This window comes from Lepidothrix coronata, unplaced genomic scaffold (genome assembly GCF_001604755.1).
Source record: "Lepidothrix coronata isolate B3197 unplaced genomic scaffold, Lepidothrix_coronata-1.0 Scaffold101, whole genome shotgun sequence".
NCBI classification, from domain to species: Eukaryota; Metazoa; Chordata; class Aves; order Passeriformes; family Pipridae; genus Lepidothrix; species Lepidothrix coronata.
This window is the reverse complement of record NW_016690281.1, coordinates 2,528,581-2,548,015: the sequence shown is the minus strand read 5'-3', so window position 1 is coordinate 2,548,015 and position 19,435 is coordinate 2,528,581. Positions and strand designations below refer to the sequence as shown.

The following is a 19,435-nucleotide window of genomic DNA, read 5'->3' as shown; positions in this document are numbered from 1 at the left end:
CTCCCCCGGCACGGCACGGGATACCCTCCCTTACACACACACCGACCTCCTCCGGTTTCCCCGCCATGGGCAGCGCCGCTGCGGCCGGAGCGGGCGGGGCGCCCGGGGCCGCCGCTGGGCATGTGCCAGGCCCGGCCGCCGCGTGAGCACCGACACCACCGGCAGCGTTGTCTGCGCCCGCCCCGGGCCGAGCCGTGAGTGTGCCCCGGCAGGGAGGGAGGGGACGGCACCGGTGCGGGGAGGGGTCCCATCTCCCCGGGGGTGGGGGGGAGTGGTTGGCGCGGTCCCGGCGGCCCCGTGCTCACCCCCCGGTGCCCCGGGGCTCTCTCTCCCGGCAGGGCGGCGGGTGCCATGAGCAGCAGCCGCGCGTCCCCCGCCGCCGCCCGCCGCCGCCTGCAGCGCGGGGATCGATAGAGGCGGGGGCTGCGGACCAGCCATGGCCGGCAGCGGCTACACGGACCTGCGGGAGAAGCTCAAGTCCATGATGCCCTACCGGGACGGCCACAAAGGCGGCGGCGGGGGGGGCCTCCCGCGGGAACCCCCCGAGCCCCCCTACGACCGCAAGCGGCGGCACCAGGAGGACTCCGGCTCCGAGCCCAGCGACTACGAGGAGCAGAAGGAGGAGGAGGAAGCCCGGAAAGTGAAGAGCGGCATCCGCCAGCTTCGCCTGTTCAGCGCCGAGGAGTGCGCCAAGATCGAGGCGCGCATCGAGGACGTGGTGTCCCGGGCCGAGAAGGGGCTCTACAAGGAGCACACGGTGGACCGGGCGCCGCTGCGGAACAAGTATTTTTTCGGGGAAGGCTACACCTACGGGTCCCAGCTGCAGAGGAGAGGGCCCGGCCAGGAGCGGCTGTACCCGCGGGGGGAGGTGGACGCCATCCCCGAGTGGGTGCACGACCTGGTGATCAGGAAGCTGGTGGAGCACCGGGTGATCCCCGAGGGCTTTGTGAACAGTGCCGTCATCAACGACTACCAGCCGGGGGGCTGCATTGTCTCCCACGTTGACCCCATCCATATCTTTGAGAGGCCCATCGTGTCCGTCTCCTTCTTCAGCGACTCGGCGCTCTGCTTCGGGTGTAAATTCCAGTTCAAGCCCATCAGGGTCTCGGAGCCCGTTCTCTTCCTGCCCGTGAAGAGGGGAAGCGTCACGGTGCTCAGGTAACTCGCCCGCGTTGCCGGGGCTCGGTTGTGTAACACGGATCACGAGGCTCATGGATGCGCCCCGACGGCGCCTCGGGCTCCATCTCCCTCGCCTGTAGACACGCACAGGGTTTCACTGGGGTGGAAGGGGTAAGGCAGGGATTTGGGGGCGGTCCTGCTGCTGTGGTGGGTGAGGATTTGGGAGGGTGCCCTCTCCATGGGGCTTGAGGCGAGTCCTGGTGGGAGTGTGGCCACTCGCCGAGCTGAGCTTAGCTGTAGTTTCCCGTAAATGGTTAAAATAACACGTCGAGACACAAAATGGATCCTGTGCCCAAGAGTGGTCAGACGTGTTATTTTAACTGTTAACTGAGCAGCTGGTTGGGACTGGACTCCTGGGACTATTCTTAGCTCGGCCAGTGCCTCCCTGACCTGACCTTAAACGTGTAGAGGAGGTGTGAATGGCCTTGTCTTCCCAATCTGTAAACTGGGAATACTGAACCCTTCCCTGCCCAGTGACGATGGGGAGACCAAGGCCCGAGTGCTGAGCCCTGTGGGATTGTCACTTGGAAGCACAGCAGGTCACAGGCAGGAAAGGACTTTACGTGTGATGAGGAAGAGCTGTGGAGGTGGAATGACCTGCCCAAGGTCATGCAGCTGGTCGGCAGTAAAGCTGGGATTGGCACTGGGAAACGCCTGCTTCCTAATCCCGCTGCCTTCCTGGCACGGGCTGGGAGGGAGAGCAGGCAGGTGAGGGGACAAGAAGGTAAGAGGACAGGCAGGACTGGAGCATACGGACCCACCAGTGTCCAGCTCCTGGGGAGGGCAGCTTGAAGCCTGGCACCAGGGCTGCCAGTTCCTTGTATCCCTGAAGGTCAGAGTGCTCCTTGCCAGGAGCAGGGATCACCAGGACCCTGCCAGCAGTGCTCTGAGCTACCAACTTATCCTCGTTTGAGTGGCTATTTTTTGGGCTGGTGAAGGTCCAGGCCGGTTTTCCGGGCTCCCAGGCTGTAACACAATCCCTTGCTTTGGCTTGTAAAGTGATCGCCGCAGGGTTCGGGAAGGAATTTTTCCCCCCACATACACACGGCCTCCTTGACTGGTGCATCAATAATAAATGCTGAGATCTCGCGTAGCTTTTATCTCGGAAAAGCTGCACAAACATTAACTAATCCTCGCCATACCCCGGCGTTAGGTAACTTCTGTGGATTAGCCAGGGATGAGGGAGGCTGCGGAGGGAATCGGGAACAGCACTGGGGACGTTTTCTCGCTCTCTAGTGGGTTGACCAGGGCGGAGGGGGCAGAGGTCAGGGTGATTTTGTGAAATAGGACCCGAGGGGACTCATCCTGCCCCATGTCCTTTTACTGCAGAGCAAGTTCCATCCACCCTAGGGATGGAGACTGCCGGGTGTAAGGCAGCCACTTCCCTGAGACACCAGGAGGGAAACTTTCTACCCTAATTTTCCTGCTGGTGATGAGAATCTCTCTGCTGTCTTTCCCCATTGGGTCTGGATAAATAGTTATTCTTTCTTTCACAGCCAGAGGCATTTTTTTTTTAATTTTTTATAACCTAACAGAGGTCAGCCTCGAGTCTTGCAGTCAAAGCCACTTGGAAAACTCATGGCCTTATGTCTGCAGGAGGATTGGGACTCTGCAGTGGAGGATGATGGGAGGAAGAAGAGGTGCTTTCTCTGCTCCAGGACCAGAGAATGATGTTTTCTTATCCCAGACCTTGCTCTTCCCTCAGAACTGCTGGGAAGAGGCACTGGCTCAGGGCTCCCAGGATTGACATGTCATGTCTCCCGGGGTCTCTGGGTTGTTGACCAGCATCACCCAGCTGCTGAAACCAGTTTATTAGCATGGCTGAACCAATTGCACAAACCAAATGAAGTATCTTTTCCCTCCAGTGTCTTTTCCCTGCAAATAGAAGGGCTGCTTTCTCCTTTACCCGCTGCCGCTTCATCACGGTCAGATGTTCTGCTTTCCAACAAATAATAGACTTTAGGATGGATTATTTCAATTTTGGTACAGCAGTTAGCAGATACTTAGCACTCACTTAAGATGAGATTCTGCCAAAGTGATTGTTCTGCGTTGATATGATCCTGGCTGGAATCGAATTCTTTGCCTCACAGCAGATCTCCTTGCCTCCCCTCTAGCCCCAACAGTTTAGGAGAAGCAGGAGAGGTGCAGATTGTTGGTAGGCTCTCAGGGGTGTATCACCGAATCCATCCCTTGGTTATGATTAAGTCAACTCCCCAAACTTGGCGTTTTCTGCTGTGGGTAAACAGTTGCTGGAGGCAGTTACCCTGGAGATGGGGAACGGGTGCAGATAGAAGTGGCATGCCTGTAATGTCTGGGATTCAAATCCTGCTGGGTCAGTGGCTGCTCCTGGCCTGCTGCCTTTTGGGGAAGCCAGGGTAGCCTGTGGAAGTCAGGAGGATCTAAGGGAAAGCTGTTGGATCCCTGTCTTTGACCTCACAGCGTTCTCAGGCTGTCCCCAGATCACACCTGTCCTGTTCTTGCTCTCAGCAGCCTGTTCCCAGTTCTCCTCCTGATTTCATAGCCGCCTACCCAGCAGGGATTTTGCATTGAGGCTTTCCCCATATCCCTCCCTTGACTTTGCCTGCCCTGAAGCAGGATGTGGTGTTTGCCAACAATGAACCTGCTGGAAAGGGTTCAGACCTCAAACTACAGGTGAGGTGGAACAGAATTCACCTGCCTGGGCTGTGCCCCTCTGCCAGAAACCAAAGGCCGAGCCAACCCATGACCTGCGAATGAGCCCTTCCCTCTTCCAGCAAGGCTTTTTTTCCTCTCCTTTCTCATCTGCAGGGAAGATTTGCCTTTGTAGGTTTTGAGATTTAGAAGACAACCTCCTCCAATCTCCTCTTCTGCAGCCCTGGGAAGCAGGTGCTCCTGCAGGTTTGTCCCACTGCCAGCCAGTCCAAGAGGAAGCATCACCTCAGTGTGTGCTGCTGGATCCCAGTCCTGTGGCCCATCAGCTCTTGGTGGGGGGGGCTGCTGGCTGCACCATATTTGTGGGTTTTCTTTTTTTAGCAATAATTTGATAAGCATCAATCGATTGAACCAGTGGGGAGGAGATGGAGGAATTTGCCTGTTCATCTGGGGAACGTGTGCTTTGACAATGTGCTTAGGCTGGGAAAAAGGGAGGGAGCTGGGGGATGCAGATCCAGCTGGGATGGGGGGTTCCATCCAGATCCCTGCCCTGCAGCTGCTGTCAGAGGTAGCAAATCTCAGCACTGAAACTGCCAGGAATGTTTTCTCAGCGCCGTGGTTGGAAGTAGTGCAGCTGCAGTTGGAGGAATGAATGGCACAGGTAACATTTCCCAAGTTCTGGGAGCTGGTGTGCCATGTGGGCTTCCCTCCCGCAGCTGGAGAGTGCTCCAGGTCATCTCCTGGCTGTTTGTGATGGCAGGGAAACACTGTGATGTGTGTCCCTCCTGTTGTCTCCAGGCATGCCTGGTGGCGCATAATCAGAGCTGCTTGGAGTCGCTGGAGGATGAACCTGCTTCCTTCCCAGCTGGAGGAATCTCTCTGCAGCTGCCTGCATTAGATGCTTTTCCAAAAAAGCCTGATCCCTCTGAACAAGCCGTTGGTGCAGAGGAAGTTCTGCGTGTGCCAGTGGTGATGAGGCAGAGATTTGTTCGAGCTCTGCTCAGACTGGTCGGTGTCACATCCATGGTTTGTGGCAGGAGCTCTCCTGAGCCACAAGTAAAGCCTTGAGTTGCCCAAACCCTGCAGTGGGCCAGGTCCCTGTGCCTCTGAGCTGGCCTGGCTGTCATCGGGACGTGTCGTCATAGAAATGTTTCTCGTTAGAGACTCTGCAGAATTTCAGGGCCTCCTTTCCGGTGATGTCTGCACAGAAAAATTCCACTTTCATCTCCATGTGAATCAGTTCTGTAGTGGCTCTTCTGGATTGAGAAGGAGACTCAGGGAGGAGTTGGCTGTGTAAGGTCTGACAGTTTGGAGTTGGGGTGGGTTGAGGGGGGCATGTGGGTCCCCCACATCAGCACCTCCCTGTGTTCTTCTGAAAAACACTCTGGGATAGAGATATCCTATTCAGGTGTTCTCCTGGGCAGGAATTTAGGGTTTTCCTTAGCAAATTGCTTTGGGTTTGTTCTCTGGGCAAGAAATCTGCGGGTAGACCCATTATGGGTATTTTTCCCCAGTGTCTGCCCCTTTACCCATCATCGGGGTGTGCAAGGCTGGGCAGTGGGTGAGGAGTTTTTGCTGGCACAAGGCAGCATAAGTATGACACAACCAAATAATCTTTTTCTTCCATTTTTCTGCCTGTGGAGAGAGACACCGTCACTGTATGGGATATGGTGCAAGCAGAGTTTTCTCACACCAGTAAGGCACTGGGGCAGACTGGTGCCCTTTAGGACCTCAGACTGGAGTACTGGGGCTATTGCTTTAGTGCTACCCATGTGCATCTGGGGCCACAAACTTTTCCTGGGGCCACTGTGGGACTGATCTGGGAAGGGGATTTCTGCCTGGGAAGTGAGAAGGAGTGTCCAGGCTGACATCTCGGGATGGAGAGCACATGTCTGGAAACAGACCTTTTCCTGATGTTCAAGGTGTTGCCGAGGATGCGCCAAGTTGAATGTTAACGTGGGTGATATTCATGAATTCGCTGGAGCCTGACGCAGAGATTCCTGGAACATAAAAGAGCATCACCGTAAGCCCCTTGGCATAACACTGTCGTGTTCTGCAGTGCCTGGAGGGCGGGGGGCATGGACATCACCCCTGTTTTAACTGATCAGGACTTATGCTTTTTAACTCTCCTCCTAAAGCAGTAGATCTGTCTTTGAGGAGAGGTGCGTGTTTCTGGGTGAGTGGGTGGGTTATCTAACCAGATCAAGGAAACCCGGTCCCGTCCCCGGAGAAGACTTGCGTGTGTAAGATGTGTTCTGTGCTCTGAGTGTCCTGAATAACCTGCCAGCCCCTGACCCTGGCCGTGCTTCTGAGGGCTGCCTGGCAGCTGGTGTGCCAGGAAAAGCCTCGTGGGGACCACGGGCCTGGTGATTTCGGCTTCAGGTTAAACAGTGCGAGGGTGTGCCAGCGTTTTGTGGCTTCGGCAGCCTTTGCCCAAATCCCTTTCAAGGTGCTCCTGCCCTTGTCAGGTGTTCCAGGAGGCTCTGAAGGTGTTTAGCTTCTCTCTTTCCCATGCTGGAGTCTAGAAGGCTCTGTGTGAGCTGACACTCTCCAAACGGCAGGTAGAGGGCAGGCCCCACTCTCGGACCTGCTGGCTGGAACCACGGGAGTGACGGGATGTGCTCCCGCAGGGTGGTTTGTGTGTCCGAGCAGGGGTGGTGGCTGCTCTCCATGGACCCACTGTGATTTCACCTGCTCGACAACAGAAGCAGCCATGAGAAAAATGCTTCAGTGTTTTGTAGGAAGCTGAGGTCGTCCTTGGCCTTGGCTTTTCTCCAGCCTGCTGGAAACGTGGAGTATCCGAAGTCACCTCACACAGTGAAACACTCCTGCCCAGAGCGGCTACTGCTTGAGCCTGGGGTCATTTTCCTCAGCCCAGGGAGCTGTTTCTCCCTGGAACAGGGAGGTTTTGGGAGTGCAGCTTGGTTTGCAGGTCTGAGTTTGAAGGTTATAACCCAAGTGCATTGGGTTGGGGTTGGTGATGTTCGTATCGTGGCTGAGGATGTGCCACGTGATGGGGAGCAGGGAGGATGAGGGTGCTGAGAGAATCTGTGCCCAGGTGAGGGGGATGAGAGGCTCAACTCCTGCCATCACTGCACCCCTCCATGACTAACAAATCTCTCTGACTCTGGTACGTGTTCATGTCTGGGTGTGCTGCACATCTCAGCATGAGAGATGGCTTTTCTCAGGGATGTGCGTGAGGAGATTCTTCGGAGGAACGTGCTGATTTTTCCCCTGTTGCTTTCTAATTTCTTTGTAAATTAATTGTCTGAATTTACAACCCATACACGCATTTCCACGTGTCTTATTTCACAGCGCTGTAGCAGGTGGCAGTTTCCTCTGATGTAGGCTAAAAAATTGAGTCCTAAAGCCCCCCCCCCCAAAAAAAAAAACCCCTGGCTGTCCACATTCTTTCCCAATGTTTGTTCCTTCCTACAAGTCTATCTCCAGCGTGTCTGGGGAACGGTGTTTGGAGGAGGAATTCCTGGTGGAAGTTTGGAAATACTGGCCAAAATGAGTTGTGGAGGCTGGAAACCACTTTCTGCCTCTGCCTGGCATGTCTCTCACAGTGGCTTTTTGTTTCTGTTGTCAGTGGGTATGCGGCCGACGAAATCACACACTGTATTCGACCACAGGACATCAAGGAGAGAAGAGCTGTCATCATCCTGAGGAAGTAAGTGTGGAAGCCCTCCGGACAGTAAGATAAACGTGGATGTGGTGTCGTGATGTTTAGACGCTTAAAAACTGCCTTGCTTGTTAATTTGCTGGCTTGATCTTACACCTTGATTAGATGTCACTCTGACACTCTTGCCCTACCCGGCACTGGAAGTAGCTGGAACCAGTTCCTGCAGAGTTAATCACTTCTTGGCTCTGTGAGCAGCACTTCATTGAAAGGGCTGGGGTTGCAAGCCCTGTTGGTGTCCAAACACCTGTCTTTCTTTGGCTGCCCAGCTCCAAACAGCTCAGATTTCAAACTGTCTTGTTTTGGGTTGTGTATTCAGGTGTCTGGTCATACGATACCTCCCTGTGTGAGTTACCTGGACAGTCCTTTGAAGCTGATGCTTGTGATGAAGAATCTCCTATAAAAGCAGATGAAGTTTACTTGGTAGCATGGCTTTTGTTTCCTGGGGAGAGGGAGGAAGACACTGACTTGGGAGGGAAACAAAGTGAATTCAGTGCTCACTTTACAGGGCTTGTCCTTCGAGTCTATGTTGGGAAGCCAAGCTCTGTAAGCTGTTTTAGAAACGTGCTTCCTGTTCTAGTATCTACACTGTCTTGATGGCATTTCATCCAGCATTGCTTGTTCCTAAAACCCTTAAGAAAATTGAGAAAAAATAAGCCAACCCCACCCCAAACTCCCTCAAGTATTACCTTTTTTTGTGCCCAGAAATGTCCTCTCTCATCAGTTCCTTCTACTAGGAGACCAAAAAATGTGACTGGCACACATTGACCCATGGTGACTGTGACTTAGAAGGTGTTATAGCAGTAATTCTGCTGTCAAGAAATCTTTTTGTAAGTGAAAATACAATGATTTTGAGTCCTGTAAACCCAACCAAAAGCGTGGGCATTGGTGGCAGGGCTTGTGGTTCTGGCCCAGGCTGGCACAAGGCTATCAGGCAAATGGTGTGGATTCAGACTGGATGAGCTTTTGGATGGCTTAGTTGGTTTCAAAACAAGCCTGGCAACATTGTGAAGATATGGCACAAAGCCAGTGGAGTGGAGTTGGACATCTGGTTAGAGAGACCCATGAAATGAAGGCAGAAAAAACAGCAGCCCCGAGGCGTTAGCCAGGCAAAATCAGCCCAGACCCAGGGAGGCAGGATGACATGTGGCAGGAGATAGAGTGGGATGAAAGACAGGATGTAGCCAAACCACCCCACAGCTGGTTACGGCCACATGAGGTTTGGGGTGAGGGGGCTGTGATAAGAACTTAAAGCTGTTGTGTTCATGGTGTTGGTGCAACCAACGAAAAGCAGCACGAGTGCTGACGAGGAGGCATCTCCAAGTCGTGTAGCTGCTTTGGTTGGGATTTAGGATAGAGAAGCTGCCTGTTCTCGGTTGTGGAGCAGTTCCCTGGAAAAGACAGACTCGGATAAATAAGCTAAAGCTGCCCAATATCTGTTGCAGATATTGAAAATACCTGTTTAAACTGGCTCTGCCTCTTGCTTTCTCCAGCCTCTCTAAGCTGAGAATGTTGGGTTATTTCAGTCTAACCTGGCTGCCATCAAAGTGCAACTGAGCAAAAAAGGGACCTTGAAGCTCATCTATTCCAACCCCCTGCCATGGGCAGGGACACCTTCCACTAGACCAGGTTGCTCCAAGCCCTGTCCAACCTGGTCTTGGACACTTTCAGGCATGGGAAGTCCTCAACCTCTCTGGGCAAACCTGTGCCAGTGCCTCACTACCCTCTGAGTAAAGGATTTCTTTCTAATATCTAATCTAAATCTATCTGCCCATGTAAAAAGTAGCTCTCCCCGTTCTTTATAAGCCTGCTTTAAATCCTGGAAGGAGCAGTGGTGTAGCCAGCTGACCTGGTGCATCACTGCTGAGGAGACAAAGCCTGCAGCTCCTACCAGAGCTGTGTTTGCTCAGCCATCCCTCTCCAGCAGCGTGTCCTTCTGCCTTCCCCTCATTTTTGGGGTCTGATTTGCTTAACATTAGAGCAGAAGTGTCTCTGCCCAGTCACACAGCCGTGGGCTGACCTGACTGACAGGCCAGACACAACCACACGGAGGTTTTTCTCTTGAGCAAAGCGGAAACCCCCCTGGTGATTCTTTCCGTGTAACCTCTGCAGAGCTTAGCAGCCCTGGTGAATCCATGGCAATTCCCTGTTTGCCACAGGCCGTGCTCCAGCTGCTGCCAAATAGAGCTTATTAATTGCTGTTTATCCCTGGTGAGGGCGGCCATCTCCCGGTGTTCCGTGTGTGTCCGTGCGCGCGCGGCGGGGCCGCGGTGACCCCTGTCTGTGCTGTGTCCCCACGCCCTGGATCACTGCACAAACGCCACTCCCGATTCCCGGATCACACGACTTTTCTCTGAAACAGTGTGTTATGCAATCGGGAAAGCAGCTACTTCCGCTGGTGGCCTGCTAGCACAGCAGGGTTGGGAGCAGCCCGCGGCCTCATAAAACTCCTCTTCCTCGTTTTCGTGGTAAGGATCAGCCCTGAGCTTCCCAGCGGGATCAGATCAGCTGGGTCACCCCAGTTGGAGCTGGGATGTTCAGCTCTGAATGTGAGATCCTGCTGGGTCCCAGACACGTTTGCATTTGGCTCTGCTCTTGCCTCTGCTCCGAGCGTGTTTTCGCTGACAGCGGCAGGAGAACAAAGCTGTGGGAACTGGAGGAGCAGCAGGATTTTGCAGGATGCTCCAGAGCAGCGTGGTTACCAAGTAGGTCATAAACACCTCAGTGCTGTAGTGTGATGATATTGAGTGTTTTCCTGCGTGTCAGAGCACAGGGCTGCTGGGTTTGGAGGTTTGGAAGCGCTTTGAGCGAGAGTGGAGGAACCTGCTCACAATTTCGTGAGGTGCTGGAAGAGGTAACGTGGGAGGGGGGGGATAGAAATGAGACCTATTGAAGTGGGTCTTGAAAGTAATTTTAGAGGGTTTCTGCTGCCATTCTGCTTCATAAATAGGAGTTAATCTATTTAACTTGAATCTGCTCCTGCCTTGCTCTGTGGCCAGAGGGAGCATGGCTGGTGTTCCCTTGCCCTTCCAGTGTATTTGAGGGTTGGTTTGTTTGAATTGCAGCCCTGCAGTTGCTGTTGTATTTGAGAGATATTTAAACCACCTTGTCTGGGGCAGGATCAGCAATGCCTTTGGTGTTCTGGCTGGACTGGGTCCAGTCCTGGAGCTGAGAACAGCTCAGGACAACAGCATGAACTGTCACAGGCTCCAGCCTGGCAGCTGCCTGTGGAAGTGTTCCTTGTTTCTGGCATGCTGGGCAAACTCAGGCTGCCATGCCCAGCATCACCTGTGCCAGCCTGGCATCGCCCTGCTTAACTGAAGAGGCTCTCCCCAGTGGCAGAGTGTACCTTGGCAGCTGGATGTGCTTCCTAAGGGGAGTGTAGGTTGGGATTCTCCTGTGGAAACCTCCCTCAGGAGCTAAAGTTCAGCACAGAAGAACAAGTAGTGATTTTCCCCTTTCTTTTACCCAGACCCCTTCTGTAGTCCCTCCTTATCCTAAGGAGGGAGACAGACTGCAACAACAGCATCAGGGTGCCTTTCCTTCTGGGAAGTAGCTTGGATCCTCCTGAAATCGGCAGCTCTGGAGCACCAGCACCTTTTACTATATTTTGCCCATTCTTAGGCTTCAGTCTGTGTTTTGAAATAGACTTTAGCAGAGTTTGTAACTTGAGCCTGGTGACTGTGGTGTGCTTGGAGATGGTCACAGCACTGGGATAAGGTGCTGCTCCGTCGAGTTTTCATTCCTGCTGCCTCCCTCCATGTGTGTGTGGCTGCAGTCATGGCTGGGCCAGCAGCAGTTCCCCTCTGGGATGAGCTGTGTTTGCTCTCTGGTGTATCCTGAGCACGTGCTGTGCTGCTGGAAAGGATGTGGTGCAGCTTCTGTTTGCTACACCCGCTCCTGACTCGTACTTCAACTCTTTGCACCTCTTAGTCAAGCTGAGGAACACCTGACCCTGTGAGATCTGTGGGCAGGAGGGAGTTTCCAGGTGGAAGCAGTTATTACTGTTGGAGGTGGTGATGAATTTTGCAGGACATCTCCCACCCAGGTGGATTAACTGGAGCTGTGAGTTATTGACGAGTCACTGTGATTTCACAGCTACTCCTGCACCTCTGCTCTATATCCCACTGGGGTTGCAGTGAGCCAGCACCTCTTGCATTCACCTCATGGCTACGTGTCCCTGTGCTTCCTCTTTCCTCTGGTAGGAAAGGGGGAATGGCTTCAAATTTGAAGAGAGCAGGTTTAGATTGGCTATTAGTAGAAAACTCTTCCCTGTGTGGATGGTGAGGCCCTGGCACAGGTTGCCCAGAGAAGCTGTGGCTGCCCCATCCCTGAAGTGTCCAGGGCCAGGTTGGGTGGAACTTGGGGCAACCTGGGATAGTGGAAGGTGTCCCTGCCCATGGCACAGGGCTGGAACGGAGTGAGCTTTGAGGTCCCTTCTAACCCAAACCATTCCATGATTCTATGAAGCTTGAAGTAACCAAAAAACTGCAGCTTGTTCTTCTCTGGAGTGTGGTATCCTGCCCCTCCTCCTGAGCTGTGTGGCTGGGATGGAGGGCTCTCCTGCAGCACATCCCAGGCAGATATTTGCTGCAGCACACTGGTGGTTCCGTAGAAACTCCTTGCAAATTCTCTTCTCTTTAAATATTTGCAGAACAAGACTAGATGCACCTCGATTGGAAACAAAATCCCTGAGTAGCTCTGTGTTGCCACCAGGTTATAACTCTGACCGTCTATCAGGAAGTAACCGGGACCAGATCCTGAAACCAAAGCGGTCCCATCGCAAAGCTGATCCTGATGCTGCTCACAGGTAGGATGATCTCTCCTAAGGGCAATGTTTGGGATGGGGTCTCTGGGTCAGTGCATGGTTGAGGTCCGTGGCTGCACAACACACTTAAAAACACTTAAAAAAAACCTGGCAGGTGCTTTCTCTGGTGCCAAGATCTGTTTTATCAGAATGAGCTCTTTATATGTTGCTCCCAGACTTGTGGAGGCTGAGCTCTGGCTGTAAGCAGCTTACATTGTTTATCCTGTGAGTGGCATAATGAAGAAGCAATAGATTTGGCTGGCTTTTGATAATGCAGTCGTTCAGAACAATAGTTTCCCTGCAGCTAATCATTTTTGACCTCTATTGCCAAGCAACCTGTGCAGCTGCATTAAACTATATTATGAAAGCAGTCCTGGGAGAGAACATGAGGGTTTGCTATCTGGGAAAGGTGAAGGCCTTTTGGGAAGCTTCTCAGACCTGTTGTGATTCCAGAGCTGCGTGAGTATATTTTTGTGTAAGAAACCAGACTGTGTGGATGCTTAAGCCTGACCTTCAGGGAAGCTCCTTGCCAAGGTCTCAGACAGCTTGAGCTCTGCAGCAAGGCTTCCCTTAAACACCTTGGTGTGAACACACCGATAGCCCTGAGTGATAGCCAGTCTGCCAGCTGGCCTGGATAGTCCAGTTCCAGAGCTTCCTGAGGATTGAGGTGGCATTCTCTGCACACTGGATACAGCCTAAAAGTCGCCTTGGTCGAGGGACTTGGCTGCTGTGCAGTCCCAGCCCTGTTTCAACCTGTCCTGGAGGGAGGAGGGTGGGGATGGCTTGTTTGTGAGCTGTGTTCATTCACCTGGATGCAGGCTGGGAAGATGGATGAAGAATTGAAGCTGGCCTGCAAATACAGCTTCCCTCTGAGCACGCAGTGTCCGATTAGGGAAGCGATCATGCAGGACAAATGTGCAGATCTGTCAGAGCTGTTTTTCAGCCTGATGTGACCTTATCAGGGTGTGGGGGATGGCTTGCATAGGCTCCTGCAGCAGATGGGTGTGAAAAACATGTTTTTCTCTTCCTGTGGCCTCAAAGACTCCAGTATAACAGGTAATTAGCATGGATATCATAGTGGTATCTCTCAGAGGAACCACTCAGATAAAATAAGGGGGTCTGTGCAGCCCACCACCCCAGTCCTGCTATGAAGTGATCAGAGGCAGTTCTGCAAAAATAACAGTTGCACTGTGCTAATGTTTTGAGAGGACAAAAGATTTTGGAGCTGTGCTGTGATCCTACACCATGAGGAGCTCAGCTCTGTGCTGGGAGCTCTGATGCAGGAAACAGACCCCACTGCCCAAGGGACGTTTCTTGGGGCCACAAGCTGCACTTAAAAAAACCAGAGGTGACTGGGCTGTTTGGAAGTGTTCCTGGTGGAGATTAAAGACCAAAGCTTGCCCTGGGAAGGGGAAGGACTTGCACCATCAAAGCAAATTCTCAGCTCCCTGTGGGAAGTGCAACTTGGTGATCTGTTCCTGCTCTGCCGAGTGCCCGGTGCTGGGAAGGCAGTGTGGAAGCGGGCAGGGCTATCACTCCGAGTGTGCAGCACTGCAGAGAGTGTCTGCAGGAGGAATGCCTGCATCCCACCGTGGCTGTGCTCTCACTCTCCTGCTTTCTCTCCCTCCCTAGGCCACGGATCCTAGAAATGGATAAAGAGGAGAACAGGCGCTCGGTCCTCTTACCAAAACATAGGAGACGGAGCAACTTCAGCTCCGAGAACTATTGGCGACGGTCGTACGAGTACACGGAGGACTGTGAGGAGGAGGAGGAGGACGGCAGCCCGGCCAGGAAAGTTAAAATGAGGCGGCACTGAGGATTGCTCTTTCCAGGCTCGTGGAGCTGATGAGATTGGCCTCCAGTCTGTGAAAACTTTCTCCTCCCTCTGGCTATCTTCCATCTAGCTTCAGTTTTGGTTTTTCCTTTCAGGCTGAAGAGTAAACAGGAAGGATTTGAGTTTTATGAATGGAGGAATGCTGAGACATACGTAAGGATGGAACATGTCCAGTGCACATGCTGTCCTGAGTCATGGGTCGAGCGGGCATCTCTCCCTTAGGAAGCAGATAAAGTTATGCCAGGCTGTCTGTTGGGATTTCTTTTGAAAACACCAAAAAGTTTAACTGTTTCATTGCGCAAGATTCAAGAATTGTATTTTTGTTTTTGTTTGTTTTTTTCGCTTTAACACTCTTCCTTTCCAAATGTTCTAAATATGATGTTTGACCCCAGGAGCTGAAATTCCATGGTGGCATCATGTTCCTTGTTTTACCAAAGGGCTCCTTGGTCTGCTCTTTCCTGGTGGTTGTTGGGTCTGTTTTAAGGGTGCCCTGCAGTAACTGGAAGTTTGAAGCTTTGCAGACCCCTCTTACTGCGATTGATTTCAAAGGGTTTAGGACATTTTCGTTGCACTTTAGTGTTTTAAATGCAGTAGGTTTCCTTTTCAGACCCTTTTCCCAAGCCAGCATGGGCTCGCAGCCTTGTGTCCCTGCGCTGCCCTCTCCGAGAAGAATGTACTAGAGCTCTGGTTTCTCAGTGCTGATCTGGCAGGGGTGTGTTGTTGTGTTGTGATTGAGGAGGAAGGAATCATGGCTGGCTTCCCTGAGGATGGCCCAGCATTGTCCTGAGATCCATATTGGAACCTTGGGGCTGCCGAGTGAGGGATCACACTGAGTATGTGCTGCTTCCCAGAGCTGGGGATAGCGAGGAGGAGTAGGAGAGACGCTGTGCTTGTGAGGGCATGTGCCTTGGGACCCCGGAGAGGAGCTGTTCTCCACTGCCCCTTTCAGGTGGAGAGAGTTGAGAGGCACAGCATCCCAGCACAGTGTCCCATCCCGAGGGATTGGCTGTGCTCTGCCAGAGCAGGAACAGGCGCTGCCGTGGCCTCGACCGTGGTCTGTCCCCTCCAAGGCTGGGAGTGGGGACACTGCAGGGGTCTAGTTTGGCCCCGGTTCAGTGCATCCAGCACTGAAGTTGCCTGCCTTCTCCTGGCTTATTCCTGCCTGTATTCCCATGGCAGGGAGCTTTCTGGTTGCTACAGGAAATGCTGAGACGAATCAGGCATTCAGCCCCGTGGAGTTGTGTTAGAACATCTGCCTTCATCCTCCTCTTCTCCCACCCGGTTTGTGTTAGCCCAGACCAAAGCCTTGGCGTTTGCAAAGTTTTGGGGCCCGTCGCCATATTTAGAACCCTACTTTTAAGGAAAACTTCCTCCAGTTGATTCTTTGAACCCAAGTGTTGGCAGTTGTAAGGAGTAGTCTTATTTTTAAATTTTTACTGCTTTTCCCTCCTTCCAATTGTAGTTTTTCTTAGTGTTGTGTCCCCCACACACTTCGTGGTCTGCACGCTTGGCAATAAAAAGATGTAATATATTTTGAAACCCGTTTGCTGCTGTCTTGAGGGGCTCCTGGTCTAAAATAGCCACCCAGGCATTTGTTCCCGGCAGAATACTTGCTGACATCTGGATCCCACTGTCCTTTTCCTTCCCTGCTGATTATTTCTGCAGCTCCTGGCGCTCGCCTGTTGTTGGGGTTCTGCTCAGGCTGGATCTTGTGGTCACAGTAGCACAGAGGACGTTGCCATCACCTTCAGCACAGTGCTGGTCTGTGGGGGTCTGTACCTGAGGTACCCCGTGCCTGTCTCTTGATTATTTTATCCAATTGCTTTCCTGATGAGAGCCCCCGCTGGCTCCATGCCGAGGTACAGGCAGAGCCTTTGAAGGAACCCATCTTATCTGCCCAGAGATCTGAAAGCTCATGCTTCTGCCACTTCTGAAACCCTTAAAATGCCATTTTCAGACCACACGTAGCATTTGAAGCGATGTTCCTCGCCCTCCCAGCTTCCTGCTGCGAATCCAGGCCAGCTCTTGGCTACAAACCCCTTGTTTTGGAAAGCTTGGCATCCCCCTGATAGCAAAACCGCATGTGGGGAGCAGCAATCCCTTCTCCTCCTTATGGCTTTGTCTTTCTGGATTCATCCTGGCTGTGCCCACCACAGCACCAGGCTCTGCCACGGGTGTGACAGTGACAGTGGTCACTGCTGGAGGTCTTGGCTCTCCCCTCTCCCTTCCTGGCTCCCAGTTTTATGCCTACCTCTGCAATACAGATACTCTACTCTGGTGTCAGCTCAAAACGAAGCTGGAGGCAGCCTGCCTTTCTGGCGGCAGCTTCCCAGAGCAGGATTCCCATGGGATGAGGTGCTGGCTGTATCTCTGCTGAAGGCTGAACCAGGAATCCTGAGGTCTTACCTCTCGCCTGGTATCAGGCATCACCTCATCCTGGTCCTTGTGCAGTCCGTATGTGTGCAAGTATCCTTTCCCAGCTTGTTTTGGAATTCCTGCATGCCATGGTTGGGAGCTCTTCCCTTCTCCCTTCCTCCCTGCCTCGCATCCGTGCAGTGGGTCAGAGCTGGCAGCCGTGGCTGGGGGGGCAGGAGGAGCTCCAGCCACCATCTCTTCTCATAGCTCACCTGGTTTTCAACCTGACTGGTTGGGGGTTGACACCTTGGAGAGAGAGAGAGAGAGAGGGAGCGGGGTGCAAGCGGTGGGACCCGCGGCATCCCTCGGGAGAGGAGTCCCCAGCGTGCAGGCAGGGCCATCTTCCCACTTGTACAGACATTTTCTATAGACACGGATGTATATGTGTAGATAACATGGTTTTTTAACTCTTTTGCACTGAACAACATCGGAGTGAAACCTGGATTCGAAACCAGAAGACGCATTTTTCACGTGGGTCCAGAGGTCTGGATCCCTTCCTGTAACCTGTCTGGTGAAACTGTGGCTCGGAATTCCTGGTGATCCCACACCTTTTCTCTGTCGGGCTGCCCGCAGGCGTTGGGTCAGGCTGGTGCCATGGGGCTGGTGTGGGAGTGTGGAGGGCGGAGAGCTCCATTTTGGAGGCAAAACTTTTCCCATGTGCTCCGTGGGATGGGCTCACGCACAGCCCTGACCCTCTTGGCTTTGTCCTGTGTCTGATCCAGTTGTGTGGTCCGACCTCCTCTCCATCCACCCACAACGTGTCCTTGCTCAGCCCCAAACTGGGAATAAGGCTACATCCAGTGTGACAATCCATGCTCCCAGACCCAGAGCCCAGACCAGGAGAACTGTCTTTCCTAAGGAAGGGGGAGGAAGGTGGGGTTCATCCCTAGTTCAGTGGGATTCATCCCTGCTTTTCTGTGAGGAACAGGAGGAATTGGGGTTTGTTGCTGTTGCCCGTATCTCCAGAAGAGTCAGTGGTGGAATTATCCAAGCCCAAGGGTCAAAACAGCTGCCAGGCTTTGAGGAGGGCTCAGGGGGGCCGGGGTTGGACCCCCACCAGCAGCAAAGAGTCTTTTACCTGCCAAAAATGTTCCCTTTCCCCATTGGGAGGAGAAACATTTGGCCAAGAAGCGCCTGTGCTCCTTCCCCTGCCCACACTTAACAAGTTCTGCTGACTTTAGTTTTGTTTTTTAAAAGATTCTAATTTTTTTTTTTTTTTTGGTTACCCATAAAAATAAAAATTTAAAAAAAAAAAAAAAGATAAATAAAAAAGAAAGTGGCAATATTTTTTTCCGTAAGCTTTTCCTAGGAAAAAGCGTGGTTTGTAACAAAGTTGTACAGTTCTGAAGTTTGAGATACGAGAAGTACTGTGTGAAACGCTGTAAATGGGGCAGAGATTATTTTATGTACAGTCTGACGTGGGGGAATCTTTTAATTCTGGTTGATTCTTAGGAAGAATTTGGTTCTTCACTGTCAGGGTTTGGAATTTCATGGTTTCATTATTATTTTTTTTTCTTGTATAGATTGCTGCATTAATTGAATAAAAGCAGAAAGCATTGCTCTGCCTGCCTGTGTGGTGGTGCCGTGGGCTGGGATGTGCCTTGATTTCCCCAGGCAGAAAAGAGGTGGTTGGGAATGGGGAACTGGTTCTAAATAAAGGGAGTCACCGGCTCCCTGGGGATGGGGCAGCCAAATGTGGTGGCTGTGCCTCCTGAGCTGTCCTAGAAAGCAGGGACAGGGCTCTCTGCCCTCCTCTTCCTCCTCCTGCAGCTCCCACCCTGCCCACAGCTGGAGCCTGGATCCAGATGGGCCCAACACCCTCTGCTTCGGCCTCATGTGGAGCCCCTCACCCTCCTTGTGCCTTCCTCCTGCTGGAGTGAGATGGTGAGATGGGGGTGAGGTGCCAGAGGGGATGGAAGGGGGCTGCTGGCCTCATGTGTGGCCTCCATTCTCCCTCCTCTCTTCCTCCTCTCCTGTTTGTCTTCTCTTCCTTCTCTCCTGTTCCTCCTCTCTTCTCTCCTCCTTTTCCTCCTCTCCCTCCTCTCCTCTTGCTTTCACTCTCCTCTTCCTCTCTTCTCTTTCTCTCCTCTTCCCCCTCTTCCTCCCACCTTCTCTCCCTCTCCCCTCTGTTCCCTTTCTCCTCCTCTCCCTCCTCCCCAGCCATGACCCACATCTGGCTCCCTCCTCTCCACCCTCACTGCCCGGGGCTGTGCCTGTGGCTCAGACCCTCCATCCCTCCGTGAGCCCGTCGCTCCCCGCTCCCCCTCCAGGCTGTTTTCCGCCCCCAAACCCCGCGTCGCCCCAGAGCCGCATCTCCCCGGGCCGGGGTTAGTCAGCAGGGAGGGGAAGCCGTGCCCTGCCCGGGGTGAGTCACCCCAAAACCGGGCGCAGGGCAGGTCGCTCCCCCTCCCACCTCAGGACGGTGCCGTGGGGGGAGTGGGGAACAGCATTCCCGGTGCCACGGTGGGAATAATGAGTCGCCAGCCAGGAATGAGGCTCGAACGTTAATTTTGGGAGCCGGCGGGATGCTCCAGGCCCTGTGGCCGGGGCGCCGCCATGTTGATGCACCCCATGGCTGTGGGGCACACGGTGAGAACCAAAAACCACGACACCCCGAGTTCGTGGGGGCTTTGTGACCACGGTGACCGGGCTCGCGGTGCCCTCGCTGCCCCATGCGGAGAGAAAAAGACGAAAGAAAAAGCTAAAACAAATAAATATATAAATAAACAAAGCGCAGAGAGGGAGCGGAGCGGGGGGGGTGATAGTGGGGACTACAAACCCCATCGTGCCCCACGGTGGCGCATGCGCGGTGGATGGTGGGCGGGGCCGCGGCGCGCGGCGCGCGTTGCCGCGCGGGGATTGGCGGGCGCAGCTGTCCGTCAATGCC

General features: G+C 53.3%; 1 protein-coding gene across 1 annotated transcript; it reads left to right on the top strand.

Moving 5' to 3' along the window:
• The first annotated feature begins 343 nt into the window (after positions 1-343).
• ALKBH5 (alkB homolog 5, RNA demethylase) lies at positions 344-18,105 on the top strand. Its single transcript, XM_017823202.1, has 4 exons — positions 344-1,158; positions 7,403-7,483; positions 12,147-12,302; positions 13,932-18,105. Exons 1-4 carry the CDS (start codon positions 437-439, stop codon positions 14,113-14,115), a joined length of 1,143 nt encoding a protein of 380 aa, XP_017678691.1. The 5' UTR covers positions 344-436; the 3' UTR covers positions 14,116-18,105.
• Positions 18,106-19,435: the final 1,330 nt, after the last annotated feature.